General features: G+C 38.5%; 1 protein-coding gene across 7 annotated transcripts in view; it reads right to left on the reverse strand.

Annotated features, from left to right (window-relative positions):
• Window positions 1–17,796, reverse strand: part of ESRRG (estrogen related receptor gamma) — a 1,080,228-nt gene that overhangs the window by 202,073 nt on the left and 860,359 nt on the right. The window contains exon 3 of one of the 7 annotated variants that reach the window (XM_077485774.1): window positions 8,115–8,274. The exons of the other annotated variants lie outside the window; for them this stretch is intronic. Within the exon in view, the coding sequence (XP_077341900.1) occupies window positions 8,115–8,131 (17 nt within the window). The 5' untranslated portion in view covers window positions 8,132–8,274. The remainder of the gene's footprint in view (window positions 1–8,114; window positions 8,275–17,796) is intronic. 7 annotated transcript variants of the gene reach the window in all.

Raw genomic sequence — 17,796 nt, forward strand, 5'->3', positions numbered from 1 at the left:
ATAGTCCATATAAAACGATTATAGCAATGTGACCAGATTGTGTAACTATAAAATGTCCATCCACAAATGGAAGCTTCCACAAGGGCATTAGAAGCAAAATCCATCAGGAGCTACAGAGTATAAAAGAGAAGAGAGGCGCCTCTGAGTGTAGCAATATGGTTACATTTAATGAAGGTACAACATTTAGCAACTCACATGGCTGATGATTAAAACGGGCACATTTAAACATGCAGGCATTCAGGGTAAAGCTGTCCACATAGACCATTCCCCGGGAAGACTACTCTGTAGTACAGCGTTCTGAAAGTGAGGCTTGAACTGCTCGTGGAGCGCAGTGTTGAAGGGATGACATTGATGGCAGTTGTGAGTTGCTAAATGTTGTACCTTCATTAAAAGTAACTGTATTGCTAAACTTAGAGGTGCCTCTCCTCTCTCTTTTATAATCAGTTGTGACACTACTTGTATATCAAGACATCGCTTGTATATCAAGTCAAAATGTATTTTAAAATGTATCTTGTCTTGCAAAACGCTCTCAAACCAAGTTACTCTCAAACCAAGGTTTTACTGTGTATATATATATATATATATATATATATATATATATATATATATACACTGACAAATATCATTACGTGTATCAACTGGATACAATAAGTTTTATTGATAATGGTCCTCTGATGTGTTAGCCCTTGTACACATGGTCCGAGATTCCATCGGAATGTGTCCTATCGGACCGTTTTGTCGGATATGGTATGCATCGGACTGTTTCCGTCGGAATATCCGTCGGACCAAATTTTCCAACTTGCCGGAAATATTTTCCGACAAAATGCTCCGATCGGACATACTCCGATCATGTGTAGAGAATTCCGATCGGACAAAGTGCCACGCATGCTCAGATCGAATTCCTACATCAAAGCTATTGGCTACTAGCCTGAACGTAGTTTCATCGTAACGAAATTACGTCATCATGTTCTGAAAGATCGGATTTTCCGACAACTTTGTCCGACCGTGTGTATGCAACAGTTTCGGACAAGATCCGTCGGACAAAATCCAACGGACAAAATCCGACGGATTTAGTTGTTGGAATCTCCGACCGTGTGTACAAGGGCTTACTGTAATGATTTTTTATTATACCATTACAATACTTTTCTACATATTGTTGTTTTAGCCTCTTGGCTACAAAGTTTAATTAACACTTACAGAAGAAAATATTCAAGTAGGGCTCATTCACACCAGGTGCATTAAGGTGTCTTGATCAAAGCAGGCTTAATGCAAGGACACAAAAAAATTATTGCTGTCTTTGGGCCCCATTCACACCACACTAGTGCGATGAGGGAGAAAAAAAAAGGTTTGTAGTAATTTGACCCTTAATATGGCCTGTATAGAAAAAAAAATCTCAGTAAAATGCAGCACAATGCATAAAAAATATGTGGTAGCGCATTTTAATGCATGTCAAGGCGCATGTGATTTCTGCACATTTTTATGTATGTTGTGGCATGACTGAGCCCTAATCAGGCCGGGGAGTACAAGCATTTTTCCATCCAGCAGGTTTGTCTTCCAGCCCTTTGACCATCACATGAAACAGTTAACAAGAAAACCAGCCACACAGTTTATTCAATCCCCATTATTCAATCTCCAGCACTGCTACAGATAAGTATGCCTTGTTTATGGTCTATAGCTTGTCATAGTGAATGCAATGAAAAACATCAAATCAATACTGTGTTTAAATGAATAATAACGCTGTGCAAATACAGATATGCCACCGTGCATATTTTACTTTCCTTATACATTCAATCTGTTGGGAGACCCACCCTTACATTGTCCTGGACTGCTAAGTAGCAATTGACAGCTCAAGGGAAATGATGGTCGCAATAAATGCTAACAGGGCAGATTTATCTACTGCCCAAATAAAATAACACCCAAATATCAGATGTTCTGTTGACTTTAAGGGCCTAATCACATCTCTGTGTTGCGTTAATGTGCAAGTTTTATCACATGTTTCCTTAATGTGCGGTAACACGCGAACCATGTTGTAGTGCCATTAATTTTAGGTGGCACCCCAAAGCACTCTTATGCCGCGTACACACAGTTGGACATTCCGACAACAAAACTGTGGATTTTTTTCCGACGGATGTTGGCTCAAACTTGCCTTGCATACACACGGTCACACAAATGTTGTCGGAAATTCCGAACGTCAAGAACACGGTGACATACAACATGTACAGCGAGCCGAGAAAAATTAAGTTCAATAGCCAGTGAGGCTCTTCTGCTTGATTCTGTTTAAGCGTTGAATTGTGTACGTCGGAATCGTGTACACACGATCTGAATTTCTGACAACAAGTTTTAAAATTGAAAATTTGAGAACCAGCTCTAAAACATTTGTTGTCAGAAAGCAAATGTCCGATGGGTCATACACAAGGTCGGATTTTCCGACAACAAGCTCACATCGAACATATTCCGACCATGTTTATGTGGTATTACAGTAGCAGGCAATGCACAGGCATTGAAGTGCATTACAATGCATGTGCCCTGTATTAGGGTGCACTGTGTGTGTGGGTTTTTTTTTTCTAGCGTTAAGGTGCACTACCAGTCCACTTAAAATAAATGGGCTTCCTCAATGCATAATAGCCAGGTGATAAAGGACTCTTATGTTAAGAAAATTCAGAGGCTGCATTTGTGGGTATCTCCTGCAAATGCCTGATCCTGGTAGGCATGCTGATCCAATGGCTTTAATACTTTTTGTATCACTACTCTGACTTTCCCAACCTCCAGGCTTATTCAAGTTCTTGGTTTCCTTATTGTCTATTGGGTCCCTTCAATCTGATCCTTGTAATGTGAGTCCTTGCACAGTAGCCCAAGGGCATAAGAGACCTATCTGAAAGGGTACAGAGGAAGGCAAAATAAAGGCCATGTTATATTCTTTACATGCCTGCTCTGGTCTGAAATGAAAAAGAAAAGGCAGTGCATAGGCAGAAGCTCCTAGGTGTGCTATATTATGGGCATACATGATGGTGAAGGCTTTTCTTTTCTGCTTTTACAATAATATTTTAGCAGTGGAAATCTAAAGTTGGGTACACACTATGAGAAAATTGGAAGAGAAATTCTGTATGAAGAACGATTGTTCGATTTTCATATAGTGTGTACACAACTTTCCACATCCGAATTAGACTTTTCAAATGAAAATTTCTGAAGGGACAAGCTCCAAAATTGTTCTCGTACGTGAACAGAACTAATGATTTTCATTTAATGTGTATGGTTTTCATACAAGAAAAATCAGATAAGAAAGACTGCACATGATCAGAAGCAACAACAAAAAAATGTTGTCGTACGAGAATTTTCGTACATTATTTCCACCCTCGGTTGCAACTTGCTATGAAACATCGAGGAAAACCAGACAATTGTTCAGCCAATTTTCTTATATTGTGAACCCAGCTAGACTCTCTGATCATTAGCTGAACAAGTCTGATCATCTGGCCAATCTATAAGCAACATAGATAATATAACATTGTAAAAGCTGCACCTAGGAGCTGATGGAGGTAGGATGCCTGTTTTGCCTATGCACTGCCTTTACTCTTTCATTCAGGCCAGAGCAGGCATGTAAAGAATTTGTGTAAAGAATCTTATATGACCCTTAGTTTGCCTTCCTCTGTACCCCTTAGAGAGGTCTCTTATCCACTTGAGCTACTGTGCAAAAGCTCAGATTACAGGGACTAAATGTCCACCCCTTTCGGTGGCCCCAAACAAAATATTTTTTAAATGATCCTTTTAGTGCACACATATACAGTATCTCACAAAAGTGAGTACACCCCTCACACTTTTGTAAATATTTTATTCTATCTTTTCATGTGACAACACTGAAGAAATTACACTTTGCTACAATGTAAAGTAGTGAGTTTACAGCGTGTATAACAGTGTAAATTTGCTGTCCCCTCAAAATAACTCAACCCACAGCCATTAATGTATAAACCTCTGGCAACAAAATTGAGTACACCCCTAAGTGAAAATGTCCAAATTGGGCCCAATTAGCCATTTTCCCTCCCCCGATGTCATGTGACTCATTAGTGTTACAAGGCCTCAGGTGTGAATGGGGAGCAGGTGTGTTAAGTTTGGTTTTATTGCTCTCACTCTCTCATACTGGTCACTGGAAGTTCAACATGGCACCTTTTGGCAAAGAACTCTCTGAGGATCTGAAAAAAAAAAGAATTGTTGCCCTACATAAAGATGGCCTAGGCTATAAGAAGATTGCCAAGACCCCGAAACTGAGCTGCAGTAAAGACCATACAGCGGTTTAACAGGACAGGTTCCACTTAGAACAAGTCTTGCCATGGTTGACCAAAGAAGTTGAGTGCACCTGCTCAGCGTCATATCCAGAGGTTGTCTTTGGGAAATAGATGTATGAGTGCTGCCAGAGGTTGAAGGGGTGGGAGGTCAGCCTGTTAGTGCTCAGACCATACAGTACATTTGCTGAAGACAAGCAGACAAAGGACATGGATTACTGGAACCATGTCCTGTGCTCTGATGAGACCAAGATAAACGTGTGTATGTGTATATATATATATATATATATATATATATATATATATATATATACAAGCCCAAATTGGAATCTACTTACTGTTACTACTTACTCTACTTACTGTTGACTGACTCATTACCTCTATGAGTTCTATTTCTATTCCAGGCATCAACTACTATTTTTGTTAAAATTATTGGTAAAATGTGTAAAAAAAAATTTAATAAAAAAATAAATAAAAATAAAAAAAAAATATATATATATATATATATATGTATATATATATATATATATATATATATATATATATATATATATATATATATATATACAAATAGATACTACACAATTTCATTTAACTGCAAATTCCCATGGCAGACCTGGCCTGTGAATTTCAATTCATCTACAGCAAATACCCATTCTGTTATTTCCTCTTTTTTTTCTGCAAAAGTTCATTAGCTTTTAGCTTGTAATTAAACAGATGTCCGTTTGCTATAACAGTATTGATATACATTTGTTCTAATGTTACAATTAGCCTACAAAGATCTTTACTGTATTGAAATCCCAGTTTGGTTCATTCGGCAGGCAGGCTAGACACATCTCAAGCACACTCCTGAGTTCTTATCTGCTCTGCAGCTACTAGCATGCGTTCTGTTGTGAGATAATCTCTTCTATATTATTTTAAGTGATTTTACTCTGGCATCAGGAGGGGCCCAGCTGGTGCCAACTGTTCTGTGGCTAAGAAACAAAATGATGTGAACTTGCCAGAGTGCATCGTTTGGAATCCAGGCTCTCTTTAAGCAAACAGATAAAAATGGAAATGCACAATAAAAGTGAAATGTGTGCGCAGACTATAGCTTTTCTAACAAATGTCTAAGCAATACACATACTGTAAACATAAATGTGATGACCTGCTTCTTGATAACTGTTCAGGCTGGTAAAAAAAAAGACAGAGGCAGCACTGTTATAGAGAATTTTAAAAGGTATGTCCATGTAAACTGATAACTAAATGTTAAAGTGTTACTAAACCCAGGAGCTTGCATTCACTATATCTGGTCACAGTACATATAAACTGCTAAATACCCTTTCTCATTAGCAGTATATAGCAGTCTTGTGACTTCTATCAGTGTCTGGTTAAAGCTTGTAAGAGAAGTTTTCATTCTACTATGACTGTCCTGTGAGGCTGCAGGACCCCCGGCCCTCTGTCTGGTCAGTGCTGATTGGCCCTGTGCTGATCACATGAACTCTCCCAAGAGAAAAATTAAACTCTCTAGCAATACACACCAAACTGAGGATGTGCAGAGTGACTGCAAAGGCTCTGTAATATCAGAAGATGGATTGAGGACAGTGGAATAAGGGGAGGATCAGAGAAGACAGGATCAAATAGCCTTTTTACACAATGCTCAGGATTAACCCCTTAGATTCCACGGGGAGTATAACAAGCATGATTTACTGCATATACAGACTGATTTTACTGTTGTGGGTTTAGTAAGGGTCCATGCTCCATGCTCAGTTTATTTTAAACAATAGAAACTGGATTAGGAGAATCCAAGATTGATGAAGCTGGGCCATAGCTCTCTACTCCAAACCTGACCGCTAAAATCTTACATAAGCTTTAACATGTTATTGTAAGTTTAAAACTAATTTTCAATATTTTTAAAGCTGTAGCTCCTTTTAAAACAATATCTAATGATCCTGCCATGAAAGTATTTGTTCAGGCACTTCCTGTCATAGTGTGACAACACTCCAAGTCGCTGTGTTGTAGCGAATGAATACAAAAGGAGTGATTCATATTATCGTCACCATCAGAAAACCCATTTTGAGGAATGGCATGCAGCCATGGCTTGACTGCATGCAGACAGAGAGTGGCTATAAAGATGCTGCCAGAGATCAGCAACACACGACCGGTGGAATAAACTCTGAAGGTTTTTCCGATGGAGTTCTGACAGAGTTCGGCTGAAACTGTCTTGTATACACACAATCAAACCAAAGTCCGATCATTAAGAACGCAGTGACATATAGTACATACGGCGGGACTAGAAAAAGGAAGGTCAATAGCCAGTAGCCAATAGCTTCCGTCTCGTACTTGCTTCAGAGCATGCGTCATTTTCGGAACAGCATACAGGCAAGCGGTTTTCCCAATAGGTTCCGTCGGAAAGATTTAAAACATGTTCTATTTCTAGGTCAGAATTTTCGTTAAAAAAAGTCAGATGAGGCCCACACACGATCGGAATATACAATGAAAAGCCTCCATCTGACTTTTCTGTCACACATTCCGCTCGTGTGTACATGGCCTTTTACACTGCAGCGTAACTAAAACAGCGCTAAAGCGCCGGTCATTTTTGCATTGCTTTAGCAGCGTTTTAGTTGCACTTTTCAGGCGCCAGCAGGGAGGATTTTTCGTGAGAACGTGACCTCAAAAAAGGGAAAAAAGTCTCATTTTGTAGCACTTTCAAAACACTTTTAAGGCACTTTGGAATTCCTGCCCATTCATTTCATTTCAGCCCCAAAGATACTGCTTGCAGGACATTTCCTAACATCCCACAAGCACCGCCCCAATGTGAAAGCACTCATTGCAAAGAATGGGAAGTTTTTAGGTGCTTTTCAGAGGCTATTTCTAGCGCTAAAACGCCTGAAAACTGCCTCACTGTGAAAGGGTCTGAGATATAACAACGTATTTTAAAAATCTGGAGACTAGTATTTTATATAAAAATGAATATTATTTATATACCCATTGGGGGAGATTTACTAAAACTGGAGTACTCGGAATTTGGTGAAGCATAGTAGTCAATCGGCTTCTAACTTCAGCTTGTTCAGTTAAACTTTGACTATAAAACCTAGAAGCTGATTGGTTTCTATGTAGAGCTGCACCAGGTTATGCTCGCTCAAGTTTTAGTAAATCCCCCCCAATGCTTTAGCAAATTAAATGTCTATCCCATATGGTGTACATCTACTTGAAGGCTCCAAGACATATAAAAACTGGTGGGGAACTTGCCCATCAGATGCTACATATAACACTTAGGGGTTGATTTACTTAAAGCAACTACTCTTAATAAAGGTTCCTTCACCTATCCTAACACCTATTCCGACTAACATGAATAAGAAAAGACCTGTATATTCCACTCATGTGATCTCCCCTGTGTTAGCCAGCAGGGGCTGCAGGGGTGTAAAAGGAGAGCCTCATAAATGTGTAAAAAACTAAAAGACAACAATATAGAGGTACTGGGGAATATATATAATATAGGGGCTGCAGGGGAATGGAGAGTGTGCTCAACAATGGCTGGGAGCGGTGACATCACCCATGGGCTTCATATGGCCCATCTGTTCTTGATGCTCCCTCCTCTCCCCAGCAGGTGGCGCTGGCTGACTGAGGGGAGAAGATCACATGATAGTACCAGAGCAGAATGAAAATAGGTAAGTCTATAGATCTTTTCTAACACAAGTTAGTCATAATAGGTGTTAGGTCAAAGTGAGTAGTTAGCTTTTGACTATTCCATCTACATGTTTTACAACAGACTTTTAAGCATTTTTATTGCATTTTGTATATTTTTCTACACCTGAACAATTCAAAATAATGATGGCAAAATTTATAAGCATAAGTTACCTTCCTGGACAAAGCATCAGTAGATTCAAAGCTATAGGCTGCTGAGTAGAAATCGGGATGTTTGCTGTCAGTGTCGAGCTTGGCCCAGTTCCCTCTGATCTCCTGAGCTTCCTTACTGGTTCTTTAATGTGAAAGTTGGCTTGAATGACCAATAGGGAGGCTTGGGAAACAGAAGGGGTACATTTTTACAGAGAGCCTTTTCCACGAAACTTCAGCTGCCTCTACCTCTGAATCTACTGGGGTCGATTTACTAAAACTGCAAAGTCTGGTGCAGCTCTGCAGAGAAACCATTCAGCTTCCAGGTTTTCTTTTTTGTCAAAGCTTAATTGAGCAAGCTGAAGTTAGAAGCTCATTGGCTACCATGCAGCGTTGCACCAGATTTTGCACGCTCCAGTTTTAAGTAAATCAACCCCACTGACTCTTATGATGTGCAGTTTTCACTTAGGCTATCCTCTGCGCTTACATTATTTTCCTCATATGATCTGTTTAAATTGCCTAAGTTAAGGCACATGCTGTAAAATGCAGAAAAACACATGCATGGACATAAAAAGATCATTAACACTATCACTACTAACCACTTAAACTATAACATGGGAAATGTTTTCTAAAATGCTTGTTAAAATTTGCTAAAAGACACAAAGACCATTGTGAATTCTGCAGCTTTTTTTTTTTTTTATTATTAAAATGCAAAAAATTTATGAAAAAAAAGAAAAACTAAAATTTAAATCTCAAACTTCAACATTTGAAATATGTTCATAAATGCTTTTTAAAATTAACATATAGACACAAAGGGGTTGATTTACTAAAACTGAAGAGTGCACAATCTTGCATAGAAATGAGCTTCTAGGTTTTTTTTTTTTTTTGTCAAAGCTTAATTGAACTTTGCTTGACTTTGAAAAGTCTTTGGTCTATTGAAGATATATGGGAAATGAAAATATATTAGAGGAGAGGAATGACGGAGAAGTGGAGGAAACACTATGATATGTAAATACGATAGTGTATGGGTAACCAATTGTGCCCTGCCTGAGCACCATTCTCCTACTGCCCCGTTTTTTGTTTTCTTTTCTCCCCACCCATCCTTTTTATGTTATGAAGTTAATTGATGGGAGATTTAACCATTTTTGCATACACAGTAATTTGGGACAATGAATTTTTGACAAATATAAAATGCCCATATTGGGCCCGAATGGGTACTTAGGTGGGAGAACAGTGTGGGAAGGGAGGGGGAGAATCAGGGTGGTATCTAAGATTAGCTCCACCAAATTCTTCCCTCTAAGGTAATATAAATAGTATACATATTTCTTTGGCTTATTTTTTTTTGGTTTGTTTTATTTAACTAGATAGGAAGTGAGGGGTGGGGGAACTGGAGGGAAGGGGTGGGGTGGGTTGGGGTGTGGGGAGTAGAAATAAGGCAGAGAAGCTTGGTAACCCTAATGCCTCCTACACACGATCTGACTTTTCAACGGACTTGGTCCGGCGGACTATCCGACGGACTTTGCAGCAGAGGTCCGACAGACTTTCAAACGAACGGACTTGCCCACACAGGATCACTCCAAAAGTCAGACGGATTTGAACGTGATGACGTAGAATAAGAAATTCATAGCCAGTAGCCAATAGCTGCCCTAGCATCGGTTTTAGTCTGTCATAATAGCACACAGACGACTGGATTTTTGAACCGGACTCGAGTCCATCGGAAAGATTTGAAATATGTTTTATTTCTAGGTCCGTCTGACTTTTGGGAAGAAAAAGTCTGCTGGAGCCCACACACGATTGAATTGTGCAGTCCGCCGCACCGAGTCCGTCGAAAAGTCAGATCATGTGTACGTGGCATTAGTTTATATAGGAGAAAATCAGGGGGAAGAAATATGATATATGTGGTTGTAGAGATAAGTTTCTAAAGGATACACCTTTTTGTTATATGTTTGTAATTATATTTTTATTGTGTTGTCTATGAAACCCGTATGCTTTTCTATTGTTTTCTCTTTTGATTACATTGTGAATGGTGTCTTGGTTTTTTGATTGTGTTGTATTACCACTGTCAGGCCGCGTACACACGGGCGGATTGTCTGCCCAACTAAGTTCGTCAGACAATCCGACAGACAGTCCGTCCAACATTTGAATGAACGGACTTGACCACACACGATGAACAGACAGTCCGCTGAAAGCTTGCGCGATGACGTGTACAGCACGTACGACGGGACTAGAAAAACGACGTCCAATACACTGCAATGCAACCTTCGGCCGTGTAAATCCTTTCTGAGCATGCGCCATACTTAGTCCGTCCAACTTGCCTACACACGAGCGGACTGTCCGCTGAAACCAAGTTTGGACGGACAAAACCAAGTTTGGACGGACAAAATTACGGAAATTCCGAAAGACTTAGTCCGCCAGACTGTCCGCTGAAAAAGTACGCTGAAGCCCACACACGAGCGGATTGTCCGCTGAAACACGGACTAAGTTGGGCAGACAATCCGCCCGTGTGTACGCGGCCTTACTCTTTAATTGAATGAATAAAAAGAATTAAAATAATTTAAACATAAAAAGCTTAATTGAACAAGCTGAAGTTAAAAGCCGATTGGCTACCATAAATGTTGGACCAAATTTTGCACTCTCCGGTTTTACCAAATCAACCGCAAAGAGAATTAAGTATTCTGAAACTTCAGTTTTTCAACATGTATGTCATTATAATATAGCAAAATAATATTATGAATAATCCTAAAATAGTTTAGTTTTCAAATCAGACTATAGTAAAAACATAAACTATGTTGAGTAATGGTTACAATTACATAATAAAAAAAATCATTTCTCAGTTTGAACTCTACATAAAATATTGGAAAGCTACAATACTTCCTCATAAAAATGAGTTATTACAGAACCATTTATGTAGATAAAAGAACAATGTTAGAAAGGGAAGTAAAATTCTACATGGCCATGCCATGACATTAATTAGTGCTGACATCTGGTATAAATGTTTACACAACAAAAGCAGGTACATTCTAAAGGTTGCTGCCAGATAATCTAATTATATCTATCCAGCGAGGTGCAGCATGAATGGAAAACAATCGCAGCATTTCGAAGAACTGTCACATGATGAGAGCGAGGTGATGTTGTTAATATTGTCATTAAAGGGTGGGTCCACCAACAACCAAGGCTGGTTTGAAGCACCAGTTATTCGTGTTGTGTATCTTTCAGGGACTATCCTTGCTCCTTATATCCAGCTCTATTCAACCATCTCCGCATTATGAGGGGCTTTTATTCTGCCTGTTGAATCTCCATTTATGTAAGGTGACAGTAGCATAAAGAGTGGGAATTCATGAACAGAAGACTTCACTGTTGGAATCTCAATGAGATATAAGATAGAAGCCAGTTCAGGACCACCAGATTATGCATTCTCAAAACTGGAATCATTATTTTTTTTTTCACAGAAACCATACTGAGGTCTAGTAGCATTTCTTGAGCTTGAAATGTATAAGGCTGACCACTAAATCTGGAAGTGCCTGAACCTTGAAGCTGAATATCTTTTAATTGGGGGTATGGAGGCAAGTGCAAAGGAAATCTTTGCTTTTACCCTAGAACACCTAAAGCTTCTTCTGAAAAAGAAAACTAGTAGTTCATTTTCAGGGGGTGCTCATTTTAAGTCATAGTAAAAAGAACTGACTTGTGATGGTGCCATTTTTAGTGCTTTTAACATCATTCTGGCTTCATTGCCCATAAAATCACTGACCAGCAAGCCTGTAGATAAGTGTGGGGGAGATTTACTAAAACTGGAGCACACAGAATCCCTGATGCAAGGTTTATTTGGCTGAAAGTCCATTGTTGGTCAGTGCATGTATATTGATCACAGCTTCGTTATCTAGAGAAGTGGTCTCCAAATTGCAGCCCAAGGGCCAGATGCAACCCTTTGTTTGCCTCTGTCCAGCCCTTGGAGCACTGCTTATCCCATTGATACAAGACATCCTTCCTGCCACTGACACCAATGATGGGGCACCATTCCTCCCACTGACACCAATGATGAGACAATATTCTCCCCACTGACATCAATGAACGGGCACTATTTTTCCCACTAATACCAATGATGGGACATTGATTATTTCCACTGGCACAGGTATTTTCAACTCTCACTGGCCACAGTCCAGCTCTTCTAAAGCCTGAAGGACAGAAAAATGGGCCTTTGTTTAGAAAGATTGTAGACCCCTGATCTAGAGAGTATCTGACAACCCTGCAGCCAGGGAAGATCTGACCCTAAACCTGTCCTGCATACTTGTCCTCAAAGCATTCAAATTTACCTAAAAGTATTTTTGGAACTGGCTTTTGCATTTTCATATGCTTGTAGTTTTTGTAACCGCAAAAGATGTAGTGTACCTGCTATATCTTTATAGTATTCAAGACCACATCAACTTTTTAAACTCCTCCCTCACTGTTGTATGTTTGGTGCCATTGCACAGGGGCTCTTTAAACCTGAAAGTTTTTACAGTAACCATAATAAATAATGTGACTTTTCACACCTAGAATATAAAGATGTTTGGGCAGATATGGCCATGTTTCTTGCAAGTTGGAAACCCAGACCAAGTATTTAATAAAGAAAAAAAAAGAAAAAAGGGTCACATTTGCAAAAGTTCCCGATAAATAAGTCTATAATTTTTATCTCTCTTTTGTGGAACGTCTGTGTAAGTCACAGAATGACGTTCTTCTGCAATCAATATTTAAGTGAATGTTTGTCCCAGCGTGCTTCGGCGTGCTGTCAGCTAGCAGCGGGGAGTTGGCGAGTTGTTACTAAACTTGATTTGATTGTCGGTAGGAAACATCATTTTCCCCAACTGTTTGTTGCCTCTTTCAAAAGATCTGTTCTTCCCTGAGACAGACTCCTCTCCTCCTATTTTGCGGCAGCGTCTCGGCATATGTTAGACTGAGCTCCAGTTGACAAACAAAGTGACTGCATAATTGTATCTGAATTCACTGTAGTAAGCTGTCATTTTTAACCTTTGAAGTGTATGCAAGGAGTGGCTCACCTTGCTAGCTGTGCAACTGAATAAAGCTTTCTTTTACAGTACGCATCATCTACATGTGTAGATATATAAAATACTCTCTGGATGAATAAGAAAATCAGGAATAAGGGAATCAATTTGTAGGAATTTAGGATCCAAAGCTGGATCTCACAGCTTTCCTTGATGTAGATTGTGGAAATGGGCTGTCAGATACTTTTGTATGTTATTTTCAGTATCCGATGACTTTTTACCACAGGGGTAATTTGGGCTCTACAGCTATTGCGGAACTACAAGTCCCATCATTTCTCTGACTCTAGGAGTCATGCTTGTGGCTGTTAGAGTCTTGTAATAAATCATGGGACTTGTAGTTGGCAACAACTGGTAGGTCAGAGATTGCCTACCCCTGTTTTTGTATCCAATGACATAACTCCTAACTCTAGCTGTGGGAAAGGGCAGACGGGCAGCATAATTAAGGATGGCAGGGTATGTAAGGCACCATTAAAGATTTTGTAAAACTGGCATAGGCAAACTCTGGCCCACCAGCTGTTGCCAAATACAAGGCCTTTTAGGCGTCGTTGAACGTTTTTGAATAGGCAGTATAGATTAGCTGTTGAAAAATAACTTTTTTTTGCTGTTAACATAAAACTGATGGAAAAACTGTAAAGGAAAAATGCTGAAACAGCACAAATACCTTTTGTGACATTATTTTTCAAAAATGAACTGTAAGATAATAGTCAATTAATAGTAAGCAAAGAGAGACCAAGAAACAATATGCAAAAATGGCATATGCAAAAAGGCAATATATAACAGTTTAAAAAAAAAAAAAAAAGATTTCAAGCGGTAGTAAACTCCCCTCTGTGATATTTACCAACAGGTCAGCTTATAATAAAGCTACCTGTAGGTAAAATTAATATCTCCTGAACATGCACCGTTTAGGAGATATTCCAGTGAGCAGCAGCTGGTGACGTCACCAGAGCATGTGCCCTGAAGGAACAGCATACTCATGCCATTCCTTCAGAGCTGTGTGCCGCGGCTGAGACTCCCGCGTGCATGCACGGGAGGGATGTCATTGCAGCATGGCCATTCAAGCAGCCGCAGCCTGCGAACCAGAAAGGAAAATTGGCAAAGATGAAGCCACTGCAGCAGTGACAGCGTGTCACTAGAGGGCTTCGTTTCAAGGTAAGTCTTTCATAATGTGCTAGTATGCAGTGAATACTAGTACACTATTTCTTTACCTTACATGGAGAATGTTTTTTTTTCTTAAGTTTACTACCATTTTAAAAATATTAAACTGTGATTTTGCAGGGAGTTATGTTGCTACACACAGCTAATATCATTTCTAGCAATCCATTAGATGGACATTGTTGTCAGCCTCTTTTCAGGCCGAAATGAACAATAACAAATAGGGAATGTTCAAAAATATCCCAACATTTCATATTCATGATATGTGCCTGTTGTACCATGTACTTGTATGAAATGAATGGAAATATTCTGCTCTCTTTGTATTGTTGCTTTCCTTCCTTTGTTTGAAATCCCTGATATTCCCACCAGTACCTCTGCTTTCCTATTAAAACCTGACTACACTAAGCCAGAGAGCACAGCATGGCCACTTTGCTATCTGTGCTGCAAACTCAGTCTGCTCTCCTCCAATCATTAGGCTTGTGCTGACGTGCAACCCCCCCCCCCCCCCCCCACGCACAGCCAGTCACTGGAAAGATAAGTATGCTGCTGTTTCTCCTCCCCCAGCTCTCTGAGCTCTTTATACAGCTGCAAACAGAGGGGTATGTGATCACTTATAAAAAGGAAAAAGAAAAGTATTTATAATGGTTTTATATCTATACAAAAATGCTTTGCCTTTCATTTCTGTTTTAAACTGAATAGGTTGTCTTACAGGGTGAGGTTCACATATATTGTCAGTTACATCGTTAATCTGGTTGAAAAAAGACACAATTCCATCCAGTTCATCTCACAGAAAATAAAAATGGCAAAAGGCACACAAATCAAAAACCTCCATATACACAATCCTTTGATCGAAACATTTGATCGAGTGGAAGGCAAAAAAAACATTAAAGCATTAACCAATTTGCTCCAGTGGGGGGGTCATTCCTGATCCCCCAAGAGGCAACTGGATATCCCTGGATTACCTATAAAATATTAGTATCCAGTTATATTATGTACATTTAATTATAACACAAATGCTGATGCAGTAGGCTTGATTTAGCAAAGGAACAGGGCATGTTCATATTGCAAAGTAAATTTTCACTTTGCAAAGGAATTTTAACTTATTTTACTGAAGGTAGTAAAAATTAGCTTTGCAATGAATACACAATCATGTGTATGAAAAAAGAAAATACATTTTTTTTCCTTTCAAATGATTGGATGATTGAAGTTAGCAGAGTTTTCCCTAATTCACTAAGCTAAGAGAAAATTACTTTGAAAAGTGGAAATTCAGTGAACAGCTTCCACTTCTTTGCTAATCAACCTCAAAGATACAAACCTCAATTCTCCATAGATATATAGTCTTCTGTATATACATATTTATGTGGCCTATTATTAGTTTGTAAGTTTCTTTACGTAAAGTGGTCCTTCATTAACCAACGGGTTATATTAAATAGCAAAAATGAACCACTATTTCCTTCCAGGAATGGAATTCCTCCTAAAAATAATTAATGAACTGCAGAGATTGTAAATTTAGCTCTGAGAAAACATATTTACAGAGACACCTCTAAAAATGACGGCTAGGGTTGTATTAAAAAGAAAAAAAAAAAGTAGAAAACACTGCAGAGAGACAGCTGGAAAAATATGTCTATGTAGCAAAGTAATTACACTAAAGAGCTAAAATTGTAATTAGAGGAATGCCATTAGGGAAAGGCAGGTGACTGAGCCTCTAGAAGGATGACAAGGTACCGTACCGAGGAGAAAAATCGAGAGAACGGGCTGCAGGGATGCCGCGTCTTTAACCAGATCAAATTCTTGAAATTGGCTGTCAAGACGGGATTGTTGTGATTTATACCCATCTATCAAGCGCATGAAAGAAAGACAGAGAGAAAAGCAGAGCCGCTGTCTCTTCCATTCGTAAAGCACCTTTAATTTCCACCGCGCCATCTGTTAGCAAATCTAATTCACATTCGCCCTAATCTGGTTTAGTTCTATAATACTAATACTCCCACTACCTTTAGAAAGGAGCATGGTATTGGCTTTACGTAAAACGCAGAGCTGCATGGATGCTTTTCTGAGATGTATCCCAGATAGAGAAAAATAGAAAATGCCGTCTGTGAGATAAATGTACTGAGCTTGGGTAGGGATGTGCCCCCGACTTGTCTTATATGGTAACAGAATCTTTCTTTACTTTGCTAGCAAACTCCTCTATTGTACAATCTACAGAATGGCATGGATGGGGTGATGTGTCAACTGTGTAAGAAAAATACTTGATATATAATATTTATAATATTTATTTATTTTTATTTAGCTTATTTACAACATGAATGTTAAACAATTATATATATATATATATATATATATATATATATATATATATATATATATATATATATATATATATATATATATATATATATATATATATATATGTAGATATATATATAGAAATATATATAGATATATATATAGATATATATATATATATATATATATATATATAGATAGATAGATGGGTAGATAGGTAGATAGATATTTTTTTTAATCATAGGAGCATGAGGGTTGGTTTGGGCAACTAAGAGTCTGTTAGGTGAAATTAAACTTTTCCTAACAGGCGGTATTCCATTTGGTAGTGGAAGAAAAGGCAGGTAGCATTTTTTTTAAATCTGCCCATTGCAGAAAAATACAACTAATCCTACCAGTAATTGGGTGTCTGAAACGAAACGCCCAAAGCTATTTGTAGGCTGCATACCCTCTCTAGTGGATTCTTCAATTGCATTTGTTTCTATAATGGCAACTTCAAGGGGAGAGTAAAGCCTAGTACACACAATGAGATTATTGGACGAATGATCGTCCATTTTTTTTGCATGTTAGTCTCCATAATGAAAGCGAATAAATTAATAAGTTACCAAAGTACAGAAATTCTCATATGACAGCATAAAAATTTGGAAGTAATGTTATGTATTTGTATTGTATTGTAAATCGTAAAAAGTAAATTAAAATCATATGATCTTGTATCATACGAGAACATTTTTCATGTTTGTCCCTTTGGAAAATTTTGGATGAAAGCTGTGCACTAATGATCAGATTATTGTACGAGCGGTATTTTTTGTACAATATTCTGATCATGTGTACTGGGCTTAACACTGCCTTTCCATTTGGTTGGGATACAAAGCCAACATTTTGGTTAGGACACAAACAGGCAGCTGATTAAACCCACCAAAGTTCATCCATGGGTTGCTTGGACCTAACTGCAGAAATTGAAAAAAATAAAAATAAAATAAGATCCAGTTTAAAATACCAAATAAACTCTGATTACAAGAAGAAATACAGGTTGCAAAGGACTTGTATGTGTATTGACTAATATGAAATAATGTAAGCAATTATTTGTGAAGTATCACTGGAGTTTAAGAGTCACAGTACAGGGTTTGCTGTCTGTGTAGTTTTAAATGGCAAAGTGTGACAAATAGGTGTTTTCAGTCTGTCCCTTTCTGAGGGATGCTCGAACAAGTCTTGAATTGTAACAAGATGTGACTTAT

The sequence above is a fragment of the Lithobates pipiens genome, unplaced genomic scaffold (assembly GCF_037356315.1).
Source record: "Lithobates pipiens isolate NorthernLeopardFrog02 unplaced genomic scaffold, aLitPip1_a1.2 Scaffold_18, whole genome shotgun sequence".
In the NCBI taxonomy this organism is placed as follows: domain Eukaryota; kingdom Metazoa; phylum Chordata; class Amphibia; order Anura; family Ranidae; genus Lithobates; species Lithobates pipiens.